We start from the raw sequence: 15,311 nt of genomic DNA on the forward strand, positions 1-15,311 counted from the left end.
AGCAATCACTACACTGTTGTCCATGTCCATGAATCCTTTTTCCTTTTTGCTCAATCCCTCCGCCCCTAACCTTGCCCCACCCCACTAGCTGTCATCCTGCTCTCTATGACTCTATCTCTGGTTTGCTTGTTAGTTCAGTTTATTCTTTAGATTCCATATAAGAGGAAATCATGTGGTATTTGTCTTTCTCTGACTGGCTTATTTCATTTAGCATAATGTTCTCCAGGTCCATCCATACTATTGAAAAGGGTAAAATTTTCTTCTTTTTAATGGCCAAGTAGTATTCCGTTGTGTAAATGTCCCATAGTTGTTTTACTCACTTATCTATTGACGGACACTTGGGTTGCTTTCATACTTTGGTGATTGTAAATAACACTCTAATGAATATTGGTTACTTTTTAAAGATGAATGAGTAAATTAATAAAACATAAAGAACAGTACATAAAAAACAACTTTATAAGTATACTTTATAAGTATATGAGCATTATAGTCTCATAACATTTCAGTGGGTCACTGACATTTTCAAAACTCTGGCCATTGAGTAGGAGAGACACATCTACATGTGTCCATTTGAAGAGAAATATAACAATCCTACTCACCATAACAAAATTATAAAGCAGTTGAATTTTTAAAAAGTATCCTCAATGGTTCATTATTAAACAAGGACATAAAAACCCTTCTATAGTGCTTTTTATTTCTTGGCACTGTTCTGAGGACCTTGTTTGCATTAATTAATTTAATCTCCCCAACAAATCTATGAGGTAGGAGCTTGTCTATTATGTAGATTGCTAGGAAACTTCAGGCACGGAAAATTGCCCAGGGTCACACAGCTAATAAGTAGCAGAGGTAGGACTTGAACCAAGCCAGTCCAACTCCAGAGTCTGTGCATGCAACTATTATACTACACAGAAGCCCGCTTTAGCTCTGGTACCTAACTGTATATCTGGGACCACTTTATCACTTAGTACAAAAGGAAAGCTACATTGTCTGTGCACAATGAGGCTTTATTACCGGGGCTTCCGTTGAGGCAGGTAGAGTGGGGTGTTGGGAGAATATTTACGTTAAATCGAGACAACAAGCGTAATTATTTATACCAACAGGAATCATGCTCACACAATGATCTTATTTCACAATTTACTTCCCCCAATCCCATAGGCAGGTAACTTCAGCCCCTTTTGACAAACCCTTATTCATAAGCTGAGAGAAAGAGAGGCTTATTGCTTCTGGACAGGACGGGGCCCAAAACAGTATGTATTCTAGGGAGTCTCCAGGGAACACACCGACCCTGTCTTTCCTCCGTGGTCCTTTCTGGAGTGTTTTCTGAGGACCCCTTGTGTGAATGGCCTAGTCTTGACATTGGTCTCCAGGAGCGCACACTGATTGTCCCTTATTTGAGGAGTAACTGAAGGAAATCTCAGGAGTTGGGCAGAAGAGGCTCCAAACCCTTAAGTAGAAACATTTCCACTGCCTTGAAGGAAATTGACTGCAGTATGATCATTTGGAGTCACTCTAAGGAATGTATCCAACATCTGCTATAGCGCTTATGTTTTTAAAAACAAAAAAGATTCATAATGAAATCTTTTCTAATATTGTGATCAGTAATGAGGATGTTTTACAACTTAACATAAATATATTTAATATCATGTACACAAGAAAAAAATCCAAAAACATATAAAAATAAATCAGATTAGGCTTTGTCTTTTGATTAATGTCTTTTTTTAACTGGACAGGAAAATACTCATTAACAAAAGTTTTGAGAACAATAAAGTAACTGGAGGTTATTAATATGAAAATATTGTCAATTGTTCCTCCTGTAGAAATCTTCCTGGACAGCCCACTTCCTGAAAAATGACTCAGCGAAGGCTCCTTGTATGTGTTTAATACAATTGTTCAGGCCAGTGCCTATTTCTTACCTATAAAGTCCTCTTGTGATTGATGATTCATGTTCCTTTTCAGTTATGGGCTTTGAATGCAAACCATTTCTTAATGTAAAGAAATGGCTTCAGTATTTAAAGGGAAACATTTCCGTTTTTTTAAAGTACTATTTCCTATACGGTGCCTGAAACCATAGTTTGGAGGGAATTGTTTAGTTTCAAAAGAGGGAAAATAGAATGATTGTTTGGAAGAATGTGCAAAGGAAGGGCGCACTTGCTGTGGGCAGCTTGCCAGATGTGCGGGGACTCTAAGGGGACGCCCAGTGGCCTCTGCCTTCACAGCAAGGTCCAAACAAGTTAGTGTCCTGCCTTCTGACTCTGAAGACCCCAGTTTTCCAGTGGGACCAAAGGGTGTCTTTGACTTCTTGATAATAGGCCTTGTAGTATGTCTTTAAATTCTCAGTTCTGCGGAAGAGATCTGAACTAGAATGAATGGAGGATAAATCACATATAGTACAGTTGCCAGACATTCTAGAAAAAAGAGAGCAAGATATTTAGTGATTTCTAATGATATTTTACAATTGCCAATACAAAAGATAAAGCTAAAACCTAGAGTGTGCCAAAAGTTGGCCACTAGGTAGCGCCATAATCTAGCTCTATGACCGCGAGGTGTTGGTTGATTCCGTATTAGCCAGGATGAAAATGTTTTAAGACTTGAACCTAGGAAAAAATCAGCAGGGGCACCCTAAACTTTTTCAATCAGAGGACCCTAATATAACACAGAGAAGAGGTATAAGATTCACGTATTTACTTGGGGAAGATATTTCTACTGTAGCAATTATGTTAGAGCATTCAGAGAAACAGACAATGTAGGTGGTAGGAGAGATTTTACCTTGCCTTCTCTTAAGGAAACCACAGATTTGCACGAAGATAGAGAAAAGAACTAATCACAGTTTAAACAATTGGGCCAGAATTTTCTTGTCAAATTGGGAAAATGTTAATCTAATTGAGCAGTGTTTTGGAGGGTCATCATTACTTTCATCATTCCTATTTAAGTCTTCCATTCATTCAGCAATCATTCAGCAGATGCCCACTGTGAGCCTCATATCATGCTAGCCGCTCTGAGTCTAAAGAAGCTTAAGGCAGATTCTTTGCCTTTGTGCAGTTCATTGTCCAGGGAGATAGATAAATGTGTGACAAAAGTAATAATACAAAGTGATAAATCTTTGGTAAACACACATTTGAAAGAGTTATCGGAGACAGCAGGAAATCACTCTCCAGAATGAGGTGATATTTGAACAAGGCCTTAAAAGATGAATAATTATAACAGCCAACACTTACTTATACTCATCATGTGCTGAACACTTTCCAGAGTGCTTTACCTACTAGATGCTTAAAAGTCATGTAATCTTCACAACAGCCATGTGAGAGGGGTGATGCTATTATCATCCCCATGTTAGAGACAGGAAAGCATGTTTGGGGAAGGCATTCTAGATGGTGGAAGCAGCATGTATGAGGGCTCTGAGATATACAAAAACCACAGCACGTTTGGGGGAATACTAGCTCAGATAATAGTAATAATATACTATTCATAGAAACGCCATGTCCTCTGTAATTTTACAAACAGAAAAATGTGGAGATGCATCAGAAATTTAGAACAGATTTGTATAAGCCATTTTCTTAATTGCTTAAACAGTTTATTTCTTCACACAACTGTAGGAATATAGTTTATTGAGAAAATATGGATCCATTGATAGATCAAAAGACTTTCTGTAATGAAATATTACATTCTAAATTTTGAAGGTGGTAGAAAACACATAGAATGGTAATGTGGAATCACAATTTTGAATAACATAGATATTTCTTAAAAATAAACTTTCAAATCAACCATATCATGTGAGTCTCCTGAAAATAATCTTATTATAGTTTTAAAATTTAACTGAATATTTTAAGACTTTCTAATGTCAAAATAATAATATAACTAAAACAACTTTTAACAATTTTATTTTAGATAACCTTTGTAAGTTAAACTCTGCGATATCATGATTAAATATTTATTGATTGCCCATAACTTGCAAAGGCACTGCACTGTTGTGTAAAGATTATTTATTGAACAAATATTTATTGAGCACTTAACTTGTACCAGCCATTGTGTCAGTTGCTATAGGTATAGTAACAGTAGCAGCAAAAGCACCAGGGGCCCAATCTCTGCTACCTTTGCATCTCCACACTGTCTTCAGTGGCAACCCGGCAACCCAAGTTTACCATCCCAGCCACACTCTTGCTTCGCTGGCTATGCCCTCTTTCTGTATCAGGGCTGCCCATTCCCACTTGCTTTGCATATGGATTGGCCGTGAGTGGCTCACCACTCTAGAATTTCCAAATAGCATCCATTCTTCAGTTCTCAGCCGCAGCACCCTTCTTACAGCGACATTTTTTATCCTCTTCTGAGCCTTTCTTGTACTTTTTAAAACCATGTTAACCATTTTTAAGTGTGCAGGTCTGTAATGTTAAGTATATTTACACTGTTGTGAAAGAAATCTCCAGATCTTTTTTATCTTGCAAAACTGAAACTCTATAACCAGAGGAGGTAGAAGAGGATATAAAGAAGATAAATGGTGGTGGAAGGAGACTTGACTTGGGGTGGTGAACACACAATACAATACACAGGTGATGTGTTCTAGAACTGTACACCTGAAGACCAAAGTCACTCCAATAAGTTCAATAAAAAATACAAAAAAAAAAGAGAAAAGAAAAGCAACTCTATACTTATTAAACAACTCCCTCCTGGCTCATGTGGCTCAGTAGAATGAGTGCCAGCCTGCAAACCAAAAGGTCACAGGTTTGATTCCAAGTCAGGGCACATGCGTGGGTTGTGGGCCAGGTCCCCAGATGGGGGCACGTGAGAAGCAACCACACATTGATGTTTCCCTCCATCTCTATTTCTCTCACTCTCTAAAAAATAATAAATAAATAAATAAATAAATAAAATCTTAAAAATAAAAACAACTCCCCATTCCTCTCTACTCCCACCCCCTGGCAACCAACATTCTACTTTTTGTTTCTATGAATTTGACTACTTTAGATACTTAAATCATACAGAATTTGGGTATGTGTGGCTGGCTTATTTCCCTTAATATATTGTCCTCAAGCTTCATCCCCATTGGAGTATGAGATAGGATAGCTTTTCTTTTATTTTATTTTTAATTTTTTTACTGTTGTTCAGTTACAGTTGTCCCCATTTTCCCCCCATTGCTCTCCCCTGCCCTTCTCACATCCTTCCCACATTCAATCCTCCCCTACCCCTGTTGTCCTTGTCCATGGGTCCTTTATACATGTTCCTTGACTTGACCCTTCTCCTTCTTTCCCCCTTATTCCTCTCCTGTCCCATCCCCTCTAGTCACTGTCAGTTTGTTCTTTAGTTTTATGTCTTTGGTTCTGTTTTGCTCCCTTGTTTGTTTTGTTCATTAGGTTCCACTTATGGGTGAGATCATATGGTATTTGTCTTTGACTGCCTGGCTTATGTCACTTAGCATAATGCTCTCTAGTTCCATCCATGCTGTGGTGAAGGGTAGGGGTTCCTTCTTTTTTTCTTCTATGTAGTATTGCATTGTGTAAATGTACCACAGTTTTTTGATCCATTCATTTACTGATGGGCACTTAGGCTATTTCCAGCACTTGGCTATTATAAATAACACTGCTATGAGATGCCTAAGTTCTTTGGAATTGGTGTTTCAGTGTTCTTAAGGTATAATCCCAGCAGTGGAATCTTGGTTCAAAAGGCAGTTCCATTTTTAGTTTTCTGAGGAAATTCATACTGTTTTCCACAGTGGCTGCACCAGTCTATATTCCCACCAACAGTGCACTAGGGTTCTCTTTTCTCCATATCCTCTCCAACACTTGTTTGTTGACTTGTTTATGATGGCCATTCTGACTGGTGTGAAGTGGTATCTCACTGTGGTTTTAGTTTGCATCTCTGTGTTGGCTAGCAATGTTGAGCATCCTTTCATACATCTCTGGGCCCTCCATATGTCCTCCTGGGAGAAATGCCTGCTCAATTCTTTTGCCCATTTTTTAAAAATCAGATTATTTGTCTTCCTGGTGTGGAGTTGTATGAGTTCTTTATATATTCTGGAGATCATACCCTTGTCTGAGGTATCATTGGCAAATATATTTCCCATACGGTTGGTTTCCTTTTCATTTCGATGATATTTTCTTTAGCCATACAGTAGGTGTTTAATTTGACGTAGTCCCATTTGGTTATTCTTTTCTTTATGTCCCTTGCTCTAGGGGACATACTGGTGAAGATATTGCTGCGTGGGATATCTGAAATTTTCCTGCCTATGTGTTCCTTTAGGACTTTTATGGTGTCATGACTTACATTTAAGTCTTTTAGGATATCCTTTCTTTTAAAGGCTGAATAATATTCCACTGCATATTTCTACCACATTTTGTTTATCCATTCACCTTCAATGCATACCTAGGTTGCCTTTCCACTTCTTCTTCTTTTCTAGTACTATTTTTTTTGCCCTCATATATTAAAATAATTCTGGTATTTTTTTTCTGCTTTCTCATTTTTATGTTTCTTTATCCATCCATCCAAAAAATATTTATTGTGTGTGGTTTCTATTTTCCAGGCACAGTTCTGGGCACTGGAGATACATCAGTGAACAAAACAGAAAAAAATTCCTGACCTCATTAATCTTACATTCTGAGGGAAGAGACGGATAATAAGCAAGGTAAATAAGTGGACAGTATGTTTAAAGGTGATAAAAACTAGGGGATAAGAAGCAGAAAGAGTGGGGTGGGGATATGGACTTCCAGATCAAGCTTAAAATACTGGGTTTTGTTTGGAGTGAAGGCATCATTGAGGTGGTGACTTTTTATTAAAGCCCTGAAGGAAGTCAAGGAGTGAGCCAAGTAGATATCAGAATAAGAGTATTTCAGAAAGAAGGGCAAGCAAGAGGTGGAGCATGCCTGGTATATTTTTCCTAAAGATTTTATTTATTTATTTTTAGAGAGAGGTAAGGGAGGGAGAAAGAGAGGGAGAGAAACATCAATGTGTAAGAGAAATATCAACTCGTTGCCTCTCGCACGCCCTCAGCCAGAGACTGGGCCCACAACCCAGGCATGCACCCTGACTGGGAATTGAACCAGTGACCTTTTGCTTTTTGGAATGACATCCAATCATGTGAGCCATGCTGATCAGGGTGTGCCTGGCATATTTTTAAAAAGATGTTTTATGACTCTGTTAGCACTTTCAGCCATGACCTAATAGACCCCCAAACCCTCTTCAGGTACCACATCAAATTCTTAGATATTTGATGTGCTTTGATGCTATGGTATGTGGTATTAATTTTGTATTTTATTTCCTAATTGTTACTAATATATAGGTTTATATTTAATTTTTTAATCTAGAAAGGTTGCTAAATGCACTCATTAATTCTGTTTGTTGGTCCATCTGTGCTTTTACATAAATAATCATATATTCTGCAAGTATAAATTTTTCTTCTTTCTTCCCAATCTCTATAGCTTTTGTAGAGATCTTATAAAATCTTGCCTTATTCCCTTGGCTAGGACTTCCAGGTTGAATTCAAAGAGAGCTAGTGATATCTTCCTGAGCTGAGGAAGCCAATGTTTGACTTTTTTTTTTTTAACTAGTAAGATGTCAGCATGAGTTTTCTTTTCTTTTTTCTTTTTTGGTGGAGAAACTCCCTTTATTATATTAGGAAATCTCTGCTATTCTTAGGTTCCTGAATTTTTTTTAATCGACACATCAAAACATTAGGACGTGTGAAGACTACCTAAAAATGCGAGAGAGTTACTCCCACAGGAAGGTCTAAGGTAGCGGTGGGAGGGTGAAACTCAGACTCCACCAAGGGTCTGATTGGAAGTGAACACAGGTGATGACGTCAGGCTTGTTCACTTCCTTCTGGTACCTTTCTCCTAACTTCTGGCTACCCGTGCCTTGCCCCCAGGCCCTATGTTTCCTAGACACTACAAATAGCAGAGGGGCACCTGTGCTAGGGGAGCACATGAACGTAATGCCTCAACTGGTGTTTCCAGCACAGGGCGGGGGGCTGGGATTCTAGTCTTTGTGAGGGAGGAAGGCAAAAGACTGATGATTTTTATTTGAATACTGAAAGTTGAACTTGAAAAAAAGTTGGGGAGCATTTGAGATTTTGCTCCCTGGCATATGTCGTCAATTTGGCTCAAATAAACTGCTATAAAATTGTTTTAAAAATTGGCTTCTAGTTCTAGAGGGACTAAGATTTTTAGCAGGATAATAGGACATAGACTCCACTATGGAGGAGAAGAGAAAGAAGACCAGAAAGGGGCCCCGGGAACAGGGCTGTACCAGCACCACACAGCCTGATCATGTGTCCCAAAGGTCGATTAGGGCGGGAATTCCCAGCCTTTGCACCGTTGGCATCTTGGGCTGGATAATCGTGGGGGAATGGGCTGTGCATTGTAGGTCATTTAGGAGCATCTCTGGCCTCTACCCACCAGATGTCAGTAGCACTCACCTCCACTTGCCACAATCAAAAACGTCCCTGGGCATTGCCCTGGAGTTGGGGAGGGACAAGAACCACTGGCCTAGAGCCATTTGAGCAATTCTTGTCTGTGGTCGAGCTTGATCCTAGGAAGTAGTTCGACAGTTTGAGCTGCAGCTGCAGGGAGAGGAAACATTCCATTCACACACACCATTCACCTTTATGGGCATCTTGGAATATAGCTGTTTAAAAATTTTTCCATTTCCTCCTTTTCTTTTCCTTATTTGGTGAATTTGTTGTCAGCCCAATCTGATAGGGGAGGTTGTTTTTCTTAAATGTTTCTTTCGGGAGGAGATTGTCTCCTGTTCATTCAGTCTGTGTGGACTTCCGGCAGGAAATGGCACTCAAGGAAAGTTTTGAATAAAAGGAAGATGCTGGTTAGCCAGTGGAAACAGGAAGTTGTTGCCCGGGTCTTATACAGCTTAAAAGAAAGTAAGAGGCAGAGAGAAAATTCACTTAACAGAAGTGGGAGGAGCAGAAGAGAGAAATGTAGGAGTAGAGGAGGTGTGGGGACAGCTGAGGAGAGGAGGAGGAGGCGTGGGGACTGGGCTATCAGGCCAACAGCTTGGAAGACCTTGAACCTCCTGGTGGGGCTGGCTGTACTGAAAACACTGATGGGGCTGTGTAGTAAGAACAGGGCCATGCAGTAACAATGAGTCAAAGCTCTTGTGATTTGTTTATTCTACTGCCTCGTAGTATAGTGTTATATTATTCTAAACATACTCTTTTCAAATTAATATAAATTTCTCACTAAATGTATTAAAAGCATATGCCAACATTATATAATCCTCTTCAACAAACAGAGAGAAAGAGAAAGTAATTGTGGCAAAATTTTAACAGTTGGTGAAATCAGATGAAGTGTATATGGCTGTTCATTGTACTCATTTTGTAACTCTTTTGTAAGTTTGACAATTTAAAAATAAAAGGTCGGGTATGTGGAGAGAAGAATTTTTTAAAAATATAAATTTTATTGATTATGCTATTACAGTTGTCCTATTTTTCCCCCTTTCCCCCCTCCACCTGCCCCTGATAACCCTCCATGTGATCTCCATTTCTGTGATGCTGTTCTTGTTCTAGTTGTTTGCTTAGTTTGTTTTTGTTTTTTTATGTTCAGTTGTTGAGGAAGGGAGGGAGATAGAGAGAGAGAAACATCAATGTGCGGTTGCATCAATGTTGCTGGGGGTCGTGGCCTGCAACCCAGGCATGTATCCTGACTGGGAATCGAACCTGCGACACTTTGGTTCGCAGCCTGTGCTCAATCCACTGAGCTACACCAGCCAGGGCTACTGTTTATATTTTTTATCTTTTTCTTAAATAAGCCCCTTTAACATTTCATATAATAAGGGCCCAATGATGAAGAACTCCTTTAACTTGACCTTATCTGGGAAGCACTTTATCTGCCCTTCCATTCTAAATAATAGCTTTGCTGGGTAGAGTAATCTTGGATGTAAGTCCTTGCCTTTCATGTCTTCAAATATTTCTTCCCAGCCCCTTCTTGCCTGTAAGGTTTCTTTTGAGAAATCAGCTAATAGTCTTATGGGAACTCATTTGTAGTTAACTGTCTCCTTTTCTCTTGCTGCTTTTAAGATTTCTCTCCTTCTCTTTAATCTTGGGTAATGTAATAATGGTGTGCCTTGGTGTGTGCTTCATTGGGTCCAACTTATTTGGGACTCTCTGAGCCTCCCAGAATTTCTGGATGTCTATTTCCTTTGCCAGATATGGGAAGTTCTCCCTCATTATTTTTTCAAATAAGTTTTCAGTTTCTTGCTCTTCCTTTTCTCCTTCTGGCACCCCTCTGATTCAGATGTTGGAACGTTTAAAGTTGTCCTGGAGGTTTCTAAGCCTCTCATTTTTTTGAATTCTTGTTTCTTCATTCTGTTTTGGTTGAATATTTCTTTCTTCCTTCTGCTCCAAACCGTTGATTTGAGTTCCAGTTGCCTTGCCATCACTGTTGGTTCCCTGTACATTTTCCTTTATTTCAATTTGCATAGTCTTCACTTTTTCCTCTATTTTGTGACCATATACAACCAATTCTGTGAGCATCCTGATTACTAGTGTTTTGAACCGTGTATCTGAGAGGTTTGCTATCTCTTTGTTACTTAGTTGCATTTTTTCTGGAGCTTTGATCTGTTCTTTCATTTGGGCCTTTTTTATTTATCTTGGTGTGCCTGTTTTGTAGTAAGGGGTGGAGCCTTAGGTATTCACCAGGGCGGGGCAACCCACTTGACTATATGTGGGGGAGTGGTTCAGGAGGGAACAGTGCTGCTTGCTCAGTTCTGAGCTGACTTTCAGTCACTTCCCCTACTACCCACAAGCAAATTGGGCTCTTCTCAATTCTGCTGATTTCCGGGTGTGTGATTTTGTGTATGTTCTAGGACCCTGTGGGTCTCTCCAATGAACTCTCCCGTGAGGCTGGGAGTTTCTGCAGCTGCCTCAACCCTCACAGGTGTTTTCCATCAGAGGTCTGAGCCTTTATTTCCCTGCACTGGAACCCTGGGTTGCACGGTCTGTCTTGCTCCCTAGTTGTTCCTCCTGGTTTATCTGCACGTGAATGTGGGACTGCCTGGTCTGCCGGCCACTGCCTCACCTGGTCCACCAGCCGCTGCCTTGCCCAACCTGGTCCTCTAGCCTCTGGCCGCCGCCTTGCCGTGAGTCCTGTCTGTCCTAGCTGCCCGTCTCTGGCCCTCCTACCGGTCTGGATGAATATTTCTTCTTTAACTCCTTGGTTGTGGGACTATAATACAGTTCAATTTTCTGTCAGTTCTGGTTGTTTTTTGTTTTTAAATTTGTTGTCGTCCTTCTTTCAGTTGCGTGAGGACGCAAAGCATGTCTACCTATGCCTCCATTTTGGCCTGAAGTAGAAGAATCTTTTTTTTAAAAAAATCATGTGGTGTTTAAGGCTGGGTCATCACTGGTCTGTGTTGGTGGGTATGTGGCTTTACCTATGAATTTATTCTCTATGCTATAGTATAGCAATGACCAAAGTTCTCTTATGAGCAGTTTGTCATCTTGTATTTATGTATTCTCAGATTCTGATAAATTCAATCTGAAATCGTCAGATTTTTGTCTAATTTGGACCAACATTTTCTCACAGGTCAGAGGTAGCTCTTAGGTTGTAGCTTTTGCAATCATCCACTCACTCATTCATTCATTCATTCATTCAGTATTCGTGAGCACCTGTTGTATACAGGGCAGTGTGTTAAGTGTTATGGGGAATACAAATATGAATCAAATAGACATTCTGTTAAATAGTCTGATAATTTTATGTAAATTACAAACCTTGCACATCAATGACTAACACAAGATAGAAAACTACTGTTTTGTGTCAGATCTTAAAGGAGAGCATCACCACTTCGTCTTGGGGGAAATGGGGTTAGGTATACTCCTGTTGCCTTTCTTCCATCCTGCCCGGGAGGAACACTCAAGCTAGGAATGGAGCCTATTGGTAGGGTTGGAGTACAGGACGCTGCGTTGGTTTGCTCTTGCTGCACACCCCATCGATCAGTGGCTGAGAATAACAGTCATTTATTATTGCTTCTGTGTCTGTGGATCATTTGGGGTATGGTTGTCCTAGCCTGTGTGTGGGTGGCAGCTCCATTTTAGGCTGCTGCAGCTGGATTGGACATATGTTTCCCCTTGCTGTTTTGTGGATCAGTGGGGATGATTGCTTCCTCCGTGGACCAGCAAGCTACCTAGGGCACGTTTTTCTCAGGTGATGGCAGAGGTCCAAGAGGGCAAACAGAAATATGCCAGGCCTTTACCAAGCCTAGGCTTGGAGCTCACAGAGCCTAGACTCGAAGCTCACAGACTGTTACTTGAGCTCATTTTTCATTGGCCAGTGGAAGTCACGTGGCTAAGCCCAAAGTCATGGGTCACAGAGGCACACTATGCCTGCAGTGAGGGAGAAGTAAAAAACAGATGCAATTTATACAAGAAGTAAAAAAATGGGTGCAATTTATGATATATGCCTTGTATACCTTATATCAATATTACATTTTTGGGAGAAAGAACTTGAGTTTTTTAGAGTAATGTTTTAAAACCTCATACAAACTGTAAATAAAATAAAAGGTTCACTACCCATCCCTTTAAGTGTCAGCCTGAGGTTAAACTCAGAGCTGAGGAAGATCCAATGCAAATGGTAATGTGCCCATTTGATTTTTTAGGTGTACTTGGGGCTGGCTGTGGGGCACATTTTCCCTTGATGTTTTGGGCCTCCACTTCCTGCACTGTCTTCCTCTCAGTGGCATCCTGTTTCCTTTTATATCCTGGCAGCTTCATGCTTTCTCCCCATCAAAGCTTAGTGTCTGCAGAAAGGATCTGGCAAATGCATGCACAGTGAGGCCTAAGTGACTAAAATCTGCTTCCAGGAGCATTGGATTTGGACAGGAGACAAAAGGGAAAGTTCTGTAATGGAGAAACTTCACATGGCAGTGAGTAGGGTAGAGAAGTGAAGGAGAAGGGGAACCAAGGAAGCAGCCCAGTGACCTCAAAATCCTATCCTATAGGATGTTATTTTTCCTGGACAAGCTACATGCTTGGGCTTGTGGGCAAGGGTATAGTTGCGGGAATAGCTGGGAGCATAGCTTTAATTATGCATTTAGCATAAATAATATTAAAATATGCACCCTAACGAGTCAACTATTTAATATCTTTTTTTATAGCGTAATGGTTCTAATTCCTACTGAGTTTGTAGCAACTGTCTTTGAGAAACAAGTGAGTAAATATAGCAAGCATCAGGCAGGAACTTTCTGAACTGTGTCAAGGTTAATAATAAGTAAAATGTTATAAGTGGAGACAGGACAGCAACAGCTGTGCAACATTCTTGGAAGCAAGGATTTTGATAGCATGAAGTCAGACAGTGAGCTCAGTTTTTGCTGCTACTCTGGGTGAACAGAGAACCTTATAATTATAAAAAAAAACTACATTTCTTTTATCAACTAAAGCTGTATTGCTGTGGAAATCTGATGTCTGCAGCTGGAGAATCAGGGGCATGTGGAGCAATGTTGGAAGAAGACTCAGATCAAGCCTATGAGAATGTCCTGGCTGAGATTCAGTCATTCGAGCTGCCCATTGAAGCTACTTTAAGGTAGGGCTCCTTTATATTGTACTGTTTCTTCTTTAGCTGCAATAAGGTAGTCTTAGTCACTTCCCTTTGTACTTTCTCCATAACAGAATAAAAAATAGTTTTGAGAAATAGTTACAGTTCTGTATACACCTAATCTCAAAGTTTCTTATTCTTGGAAAGATTGCAGTAAATAAGTAATCTACTTTCCTGGTATTGTATGTGTTTCCCAATTCATCACAACAAGGTTTAAAAATAGAAATGATTTTCCAGTGATCAGAAAGGGTCTCATGCCATCTCTAAAGAGATAGTCCATCCCATTTATATGAAGTTTCCATTATTTACTGTAAAATATGCTTAGTGAAAAGCATGGAGAAAAGTCAGACCTGTGAATGAAACCGGTTTACATTTGAGTGGATATGAGATGTAGAAAAAATGCAGAATGTTTATGTGTATTGTTGCTGCCCTCTCAAGTCTGGTGACTTCTCAGGTATTTATCTTTTTATTTCCACATAAGACTTAAAAATAGCTTCTTTGGTAATATGGGGATTAATTTGCAGAGTACAAGAGCAGGATAAAAATGAAAGACAATGTTTGTGTTAAAAGGGCAGCTTTTAACATTTAATTCTTTCTGCCTGTCTGCCTGTATCGGACACCTATCAGTGTGGTAATGGGATTGCAATCACTGAATGTGACAGTGACAGTCAATAAATATTTGCTGACTAATATTTGTAGATTGGGTGAAAAGATTTTTTTTTCATGTTGTCTCTTCATTCTCAGAAAGGTCCCAGAGCCAGGTGTTCTGAAATTCACTACATATAAGTCTGAATATATTTCTGCCAAGTATGTAGATTTGGTTTTGCATTAAGTATATTTTGAATCTGCTCAAAAAGCCAAGGGTAGTGTTATAGGCATGGGAAACTGTTGATATATGTTGGTTGATTCTTGGATTATCAACACATAGGTGAGTTGCAAAATCCTTACAACTCATTACAACTATCCTTTAGACCTTCCTTTTATCGGAGCATCATATGAAGAAAGGCAAGTGATTTTACCTGATTCAATAGATTGAAGAAACCAGAGCTTTTTAATCATGAGAAACTCAATTTTTTCACATGGAACATCCTTTATACTGTACCAGCACTGTCTAAAACTTGTGCCTTTGCCTGGTGGCTAGGTCAGCAGTCTATAGGGAAACAGCAGAAAGGGATAGACGGAGCCTGGACGTGTGTTACTTACTGTGGCCTTTGCTGCCATGGCTGCTTCCGAGCCTCGGCCTTGAGCCCTGACTCTCTGCATTTCACCCCTGGTCTCACGACCCTGGCCAACATCTGCAGACTTCCTCCGTCCTTGGACCTATCAGCTCGTCTTGCTCTGGCATTGGACCTGACTTCCTACTGTGTGTCCTGGATCCGTTCTAATCTCTCTTCTTAGGGCAAATATCCCCAATCTTGTACCTGGTCTTCCTAAAGAAAAAAATCAGTTTCGATCTGGCAGTCCCAGCACTCTCCCAGCGTCACCCCCAAGAGTGGAGACTGCACAGATATTTTCTCCAGGTGCTACCCTGTCACCACCGCCAGCAGACCTGGGAGGCCCACCCACCCTTAGCTTCATGTTTAGGTTATAAAATGAGTAAGAACACTCTTTTGCAAAGCCTACTGCTAAAAACATCTTAATGTTATTTTGGGGGACAGACACAGAACTCCTGACAAGCCTTTATCTGGGACAATATTAACCAAAATTAGTTTCCTACACTGTTGTTAAAGTCATTGATTAGGTGAAGACTTCTTAGGCTGGCATTTAATGTCTTTCTACACATGC

The 15,311-nt window shown here is 40.0% G+C and overlaps 1 protein-coding gene across 2 annotated transcripts in view; it reads left to right on the forward strand.

The window, feature by feature from the left end:
* The first annotated feature begins 13,413 nt into the window (after positions 1-13,413).
* EXOC6 (exocyst complex component 6) overlaps positions 13,414-15,311 on the forward strand; it is a 169,075-nt gene continuing 167,177 nt past the window's right edge. For both annotated transcript variants that reach the window (XM_028511944.2, XM_036027000.1), the window contains exon 1: positions 13,414-13,514. In XM_028511944.2, coding sequence (XP_028367745.1) covers positions 13,429-13,514 — 86 coding nt within the window. In that variant the 5' untranslated portion in view covers positions 13,414-13,428. The remainder of the gene's footprint in view (positions 13,515-15,311) is intronic.

Source organism: Phyllostomus discolor, chromosome 5 (genome assembly GCF_004126475.2).
Source record: "Phyllostomus discolor isolate MPI-MPIP mPhyDis1 chromosome 5, mPhyDis1.pri.v3, whole genome shotgun sequence".
Taxonomy (NCBI): domain Eukaryota; kingdom Metazoa; phylum Chordata; class Mammalia; order Chiroptera; family Phyllostomidae; genus Phyllostomus; species Phyllostomus discolor.